This window comes from Monopterus albus, unplaced genomic scaffold, assembly GCF_001952655.1.
Source record: "Monopterus albus unplaced genomic scaffold, M_albus_1.0 scaffold59.1, whole genome shotgun sequence".
In the NCBI taxonomy this organism is placed as follows: domain Eukaryota; kingdom Metazoa; phylum Chordata; class Actinopteri; order Synbranchiformes; family Synbranchidae; genus Monopterus; species Monopterus albus.
The window spans coordinates 1,238,508-1,245,981 of NW_018127939.1; the positions used below are offsets into that span (position 1 = coordinate 1,238,508).

The 7,474-nt window shown below is 42.6% G+C and overlaps 1 protein-coding gene across 1 annotated transcript in view; it reads right to left on the minus strand.

Moving 5' to 3' along the window:
* The window catches only part of fgd4a (FYVE, RhoGEF and PH domain containing 4a), a 47,170-nt gene that overhangs the window by 1,855 nt on the left and 37,841 nt on the right, over nt 1–7,474 (minus strand). The window contains 13 exon segments of the mRNA XM_020602953.1: nt 1–106; nt 211–348; nt 716–841; nt 932–1,012; nt 1,130–1,160; nt 1,395–1,567; nt 2,844–2,990; nt 3,089–3,147; nt 3,229–3,367; nt 3,578–3,734; nt 3,918–4,063; nt 4,190–4,279; nt 6,429–6,822. The exon segment at nt 1–106 is cut by the window's left edge and continues 8 nt beyond it. Of these exon segments, the coding sequence (XP_020458609.1) occupies nt 1–106; nt 211–348; nt 716–841; nt 932–1,012; nt 1,130–1,160; nt 1,395–1,567; nt 2,844–2,990; nt 3,089–3,147; nt 3,229–3,367; nt 3,578–3,734; nt 3,918–4,063; nt 4,190–4,279; nt 6,429–6,822 (1,787 nt within the window).

The window sequence follows — 7,474 nt, forward strand, 5'->3', positions numbered from 1 at the left end:
CCTGCTCAGGGATGACGCACCAGACCTTCTGCCAGGGTTTATTCTTCTCACAGTACTGCAGGAAGCCACACATGACACTGCTACCTGAGAACTGGGCTGCCTCGATCTGCATGAGGAAGACAACCACAAATCAGTACAAGATTAAGAGAATCCTGGTTTGTATACTGACATAGATGAATATTTCTGTATGGATCCAAACATCCTCTTCACCTCCAGGATGCCCTTCTTCTTGCCCTCGGTTATAGTTTCTCCCGTCAGGAGGGAGTAGCAGTTCATGCAGACTTTGCTCATTTTGTTGCCGTCATATTCAAGCGGCACCTTGTTGTCTGAACATTTCCAGCACACCACCTGTAAGAAAGAGGAAGAGAAGATCGCCATCACTGTCACAATTAATAGTTCATTATATTACATGAGTGTTGAAGCCAGCAAGACTAAAGCATCTTATTTTTATTACTGTTTAAAAAAACATCACTAGTATCACTAACTTTTATTTAGGTGTTGTTTTAAGCTACAACATGCAATTTTAAATTTTTATTTTTTGTATGGTAGAAAACCATCACACTCAGCCAGGAAAATGAGTGTGCTGTGCACGTTTTACACGCTTGGGTCTCTCAATGTGTTTACAGTTGTACTCCCTCCACTGCAGTGCTCTCCCATGCACCTCTACTGTACTGTATTGCATTATGGATAACACGACAACATCGAGATTACTAACATTGCCGCAGGCTCTGCAGTGGTGTCTCCGCCGCGTCAGAGCGTTGAAGGGCTCTTTACACTGCATACACATCGTCACTTCATTGTCACGGATCCAACGAGGGGCACGCTTCCCCAGCTCTGCGTTCTACATTAAAATAAGGACATGCTCAGTATGACAGTGCAGTAAGGAGTCGACAGTTTAACTCCGAGTGTGAAATGCTGATATGACACTGACCGACACTTCCTCCACATCTTTTAATGCATTCTTAAATGACTCATTTTTTTGCTGGAAGATCTCAATGGTCTCCTGGAAAGCCTGAAGAATAAACAAAAAACAACAACAAATGCTTGTGGGACCCATTCTAAATTACCCTTCAATCACATATAATCATGTAAGAATGTTTTCTGAAAATGTTGATTGAACTGTACATACCTTAATCCAGCCTGCCTTGTCCTGCTCTGAACTGAGGAAAAACAGAGTCACAATAAGCATGAAAACCAGTGAAAATATCAAACTAGCAGTTAGTTTAATTAGAGATTTAATGGATCTGAAAATAAACCTTGGGTGTGCCCTGATACTGTACGGGGTACAAATTCCATAGCTATATACATCAATGAGGGGATGAGAGGTTTTGCAATAAGACTACAGTTTGTAAACTGCAACGATTGCTTTCACACCTCTTGAGTTCTGCGCATACCTGGCTTGTAGCTCTAGTGTCCTCTCCTTCCCTGACACCTGGAAGGTATGAGGGTAGTCCTCATTGGTTGTTTCCAGGACCTTCATGCCATCTATGCCTATACGTGTCCTCACAGTGTACTTGGGCCCTCCTAGACTGAATTTGGGCACGCAGTACAATAGGAGGTTGTTGAACTGGCAAAAAAAAGAACAAACACAGGACATGTAAGAATATGGATCTACTCAAAGTCTACAGCGAAGTCTTAGAGTCGGGGTAAAGTGAAAATAATTGTGTTCTGACTTGGTCACACCACAGGGGTATGTTATTAACCACCCAGCCAAATTTTTACAATTAAAAACAGTGCCAAGTATATAAAATCAGCTTTCAAAATCATTAAAAAATAAGGAGTATTCTCTGCTCTGAAATGCTGGGGGCGTGTTGGCTGAAGACACTGAAACTGCACCCAATAGTGGAAATGTGCCGCCTGTTCTCATCACAGGGAACATGTAGAGAACATGTAGGGAAGGTGCATTTGCGGGCCAAAGGCATAGTTAGCAAACTATAGGCTGTAGTAGGTGTAGTAATTTCACGATCAAACAGGAGAACTGGTGCTACAGAGATATGTTCTTACACCACATAAACAAGCATAAACCTGCTAAGAGCTAACTGTGGTGATCTGTCCAGTGCAGCAGCCAGACATCATCTCCCTCCACCAACTACAGTCTGTTTAGACCACATCACCATTCATGTGCTAATAATTTTGTCATTGTTCAATATGGAGGCAGCAGCATTAATGCTATTTCTATTAAAAACATAACTGTGGCCGTAAATTTTCGTCTGTGCTCATAGTATTGTAGTACTGAGTCCAGATTTTCAGGACTCGTGACTCGACTCAGACTTGAGCACTGATGACAGGGACTCCAGCGCTGACTGCATTAGGGCTCAGAGGGTGGATTGGAGGACTAGATTTATTTTTCCTTCCTTCTACTTTTGTAATAGGCTATGATAATGTGGCATAAGATATTGATATTAAAACCCATTCATTCACACCATGCTGTATCCACTTCTAACAAGCCTACACTCCACCTTACCCTGTCTGTCAAAATGACGGACAATGAGAAAGTGTAGCATGACCTCTGCAATACACTGTTAGGAAGTTTTGAATATAAAATGGTGAGCGCTGTGTCTGACAGGTTTAGAAACAAATCACCGATTTTGTTTTACTCCAACTTTAAACACTGCAGGTGATGTGAATTACGCAGGTGGGAGACATTCAGCCTGAAGCTAATAAGACATCCAAAACATAATCTCATCATCTAGTAATCTGAGTAATTGAGAGACTTGTTCATGTGTCTCCGATGTATCTTTACACAGAGGTCTTCCTGTGCAGACAAAGGCTCACCTCAGCATATTTCCCTGCAGTGTCCTTCATTAGGCAAGAAAATGTCTGTGCTCGACACTTTCACTCACCAGGAAGAGGTATCTCTCCATGGCTGAGGTGTTCCTGGCTGCCAGCTTCAGGATTTGGCCCTCTTTAATGAACTCATTAGAGGGATGAACAATGTCCTCCTCCTCCCCCAGCATCTCATATATCTCCAACAGTTTCTTTAGATTCTCCTACACAAGGATGGGACATTTTTTAGCTGGAGGCTAATGTGTCAAAGTGATTTTGTCTTACAACTCTAAAATAAATGGTTTAAAACATCTGTACTCACAGATTTCCGTATGGCGCTATTGGAGTGAGTAGCTGCTGTGGCAATAATTTCTAATGATTCTTGGGGGAAGAACAAGTAGGTTACTACAAAATACATCCTGAGTAGAACTTTTTGTAGTGAAAGGTGCTGTTTCTACCTACTTTCTGCATCTCGTCGGTCAGGGTCATCCTCAGGCAGCTTCTTCAGATAGTCTTTAAGTAGCATCTCATATCGTGGAATTCTCTGCACTGGCTCTAACATGTGATGATTAAGTGTCAGGTGACCACAGACCTCTTGACTCTGTTTGGAAATAACCAGAAAGACAAAATTTTACCCGACTCTCTCTGTTTTGTAGTGCAATTGTGAATGTGAAATATGCTTATCCAACCCTCAATCAATTAGATTTTTAGAAAAACTACACGTGAATGGTACTTTTCACATCATTAAAAAAAGTTCAGCATGAAATAACGAGGCATTTTTCTCAGCTAGATTCTGGTTCACAGCACCTACCTGTATCTCCTGAATGATAGCCTTGAATTGAGGAGAATGGTCGGTCCACTTTTTTAGCAGTTCATTGGCCTGATCAAAATTCTTTACATACTCTGCGTACATCTTGAGGAAGGGTGTTAATTTCTGGAGAATGTCCCCGATACGAGGTGTGGATGCCCTGTGGGGAGGGAGTGATGGGACCATTCTGAGCACCATAATGTGGAAACCTTAACAATAAGCTTACTATCATCAGCAACAGCAGCTTTATCATCACAGAGTATTGGAATTCATTTATGGTACAGTAGGTTTGATACAGAACCCCATAGCATTCTTGATCATTTATTTTTGGGCTGAAGCTCACCATTGTCCCATGCGTTTTTCCAGGTCTGGGAGAAGAAACTGGCTGTGGAAGGCGTGGATGGAGGAGATGTTGGAGAAGATGTGCTTCACTACGTCTACAGGGAATGTTCCCCTATTTGCCTCCTCCATTAGCTTAGCACAGAATACCTAATGAGCCACAACATTGAACTGATAAGTGACAAATAACTGCAGTTTACAGTAACACATTGAGTATACTTAACCTCCCTTGTCATTTTCACATCAAGGTCTCTGTACTGTGAGTAGTGATCTTACCTCATTCAGCAGGTTAAGTCTTGCTACATAGGCCTTCTCTGTCTGCAAGAGCTCGTTGGCAATCTTAAACAGCTTCTGTTCATTTGTCTCCTGAGAAGAGAAGGCACACTGTTAGTTGGAATCTTTACATGTGTATAAAGTGACACCTTGAATAACTTCTGATCATTAATCAAGTGTGAATGTGGTCTAAAAGTTAGAAAGTCAGTAGCACAGTTGCACAGTTTGATATAGTTAGCTTAAAGGATACTGGGCCTTTTATGCTTTTTAACAAAGACAATGGAGTTCATCCAATTTAGAAATAATGCAGAAGTGTGGGACAAACTGTGTGAAGCTCATGAGTTTTGTTCAGCTTGGTATCATTACCGCAAGTGTACTGTAGCTTCCCATCCCCCTTCAAGTTCCTGTTTAATTAAGGGCTCACTTTAAGACCGAACCCACAGTACTTTTTAAAAAGCCATCAACGAGTGAATGAGTGAAAACGAATAAAGTTGCATTTTGTGCTTTTATTGCACTGATTCAGGTTCAGCATCTCAGCAATTTGTCCACTGTCCACGCTGGTGTGTATGTGTCTGTGTGTGTGTCATTAGCCCTAGGCTAATTGTGGGCTAGACTGTGGACTCTCAGAACAGGAAATGAAAATATGGAAGAAGAGAAATGACACCAAATCAGACAATGTCCAGGAGAGCCTTGCGTGAGAGGCCGACCATAAGTGAAGCCCCAAAATCATGATGATAAACTGTCTTTTTTTTTAAATCGCATTGAAAAAGACAGTTTAATAATAATAATAATCATAATCACCTTTATTTGGCCAAATATGTTACACACAAGGAATTTATTTCGGGTACAGAACCGAGGCAGCCATCTGCGGCGCCAACTCACACTGATGGCTCTAACCATCAGGGTCAACTTGAGGATTCAGTGTCTTGCCCAAGGACACTTCGACATGTGGACTGCAGACACCATGATTTGAACCTCCAACCCTCTGGTTAGGAAACCTTCACAATGACCCTGACAGCAGAATATTTTACACTATAAATAACTGCAAGGAAGTGTTGTCTTCCTTTCAAGCCTGTGTGGTACGAGAGCAACCAGCCTCACATTTCCACATAATTAAACTGTCAACATGAGCTTCTGAGAAGTTACTTCACTCAAGGTGGGCGGTCAAAGCTCTTTCATGTTCTAGAATTAAATTTCCAAACAACACAAAGACTGCATTTTATAATGTTTTTACAATCCTTTCTACAACTGCAAAATGCACACATCATCAGCTAACTTGGCAGAATGGAAAGGTTTAAAAAAACTGTTTGGTACCAACCAACACAAAGACAAGCTAGACTGATGTGAACACATGTCTTGGCTGGCTACTAGACAGAGAACATGCAGTTCACCACCAAAGTTAAGTTCCAATGACAAAGCGCACTCTCAGGCTAGCAACACCAGTAAAAACCTTAAAGCGACTGATCATTTTGGCACTGCTCAGAGATCTTCTTCTCCTGTGCCACAAAGACTATGTGGTTCTTTTCAGGGCAGAGAAGATGGTGATCTGTCTGAACCCAAAGTATTTATAATCTGTAGACAACAGCGGGCACCACAGGCTTCCGTGGGGGAGGAGGCTAAGGCACGACCTCAGCTGCTCAAGCGTTTCACATGTGTTCGGCCTTCATGCACGCACGCACACATACACACTGTGTTTTCATTCCTTGTGGGGACTTTACATTGACTTACATTCACTTCCTGTAGACTTATCCTAACCTTAACCACAATCACTACTTGTGTAACACCTAACCCTAACACCTGACCCTAACACCTAAACCTCATCCTAACCCTAAACCATGTTGCCACCCTAAAATTCAGTGATTTCCTTGTGGGGACTAGCTTCTGGTCCCCACAAGGATGGCCGAGTCCCCACAGTGTGAGTGTGTTAACAGGTTTCGGTCCTCATGATGTAAGTAATACAAAGGCACACACACACACACACACACACACACACCAGTGAAAAATGACACACACACTTCTTCCCCTTGTAATTCTATCTTGTTAAAATGACCCAGAGCTGAAGTAATTCACATGATTTAACTGTGCTGAAAGCCCAGAGCATAAATAAATGCCAGTTTGTTTATCAGAGACTGCAGCAACTAGGAAGCTTTGTCAGGCTGCAAATATAAGATACAATGTAGATTTATTTGAGCACCACTGTAACAAAAGGAACTGTGAAAATCAACCAGCAGATTGCACCTACCTTATGGTCTGTGCTCACTTCTTCATTTATGTGCTCACTTTCCGTTCTAGTCCCACTCTCCTCATTCTCAGTGGGGCTTTCAGTACCAGTCCTGTCTGTGTGTGGAGGTGAATGATCCTCACACTGTCCTGTACTCCCATCTCCCACATCTCCATTTACCAGCCCAGCAGTCTGTATTCTTACACTTTCATTGTCCTTCTCTTTCTCCTCCTTATGCTGCTCCATCTGCACTAGCACTCCGTTAGCTGCCGGCTTGTGGTCATCCTGCTGTGGCGAGGCTGGTGCAGAGGAGTGGTTTTCTGTCTGCCTCTGGTAGGTGCAGTGACTTGGGCTGCAGTTGTTGGACTTGCTGATATGTTTGAGTGGCGAGTGGTCTCTCTTGTTCTCTGTGTTACTGGAGGAACAGATGAAAGTCAAAGGGTGAAGTCAGTCAGCAAGGCAAGAGCACAGAAAAGATTAATATTAGAGGAGACTGTTCAGTAGCTGCTCGAACTGGCCCGTTGTTCGGGGGTGTTAAGCAGAGAGCTTTTGCACATGAGTGCGAGAGTTAAAAATAAAACTGTGGAGATGCACAAACTTCCTTCAATCTTATGAGGCCACAGAGAGCTGTTGTAATGCAGAGGAAGTGTGTGTGTGTGTGTGGGCAGAGGTAGAACAGAGATACAGTAAATAAGGAGGACAGCAGGAGTAGGAGAGTTACAGCACTACTCCCAAGAGACAGACACTGTCCTACTTCTAGACACATGGAGAACATGTGTTCCATACCGTGCTGTAACATCTTTCATTATTTGCTTGACCATGAATGAAACAGAAAAAGCAGTTTGCACAAAACTATTTGAAATACAGCATAAGAATGGAAGATAGATTAACACAAAAACACACACAAGTACGTACAATGTCCCCATTCAGCCGTTCCACATCCTGTACCGGCAGCTGTTTCCCTGTAAATGACTCCCCAGACCTCCAGTGTGAGAGTGAGCGGCAACTTGCCGCAGCTACTGGATTAGTTTTGTTGATCTTACTTCTGTTTTAAACTGGCCACAACT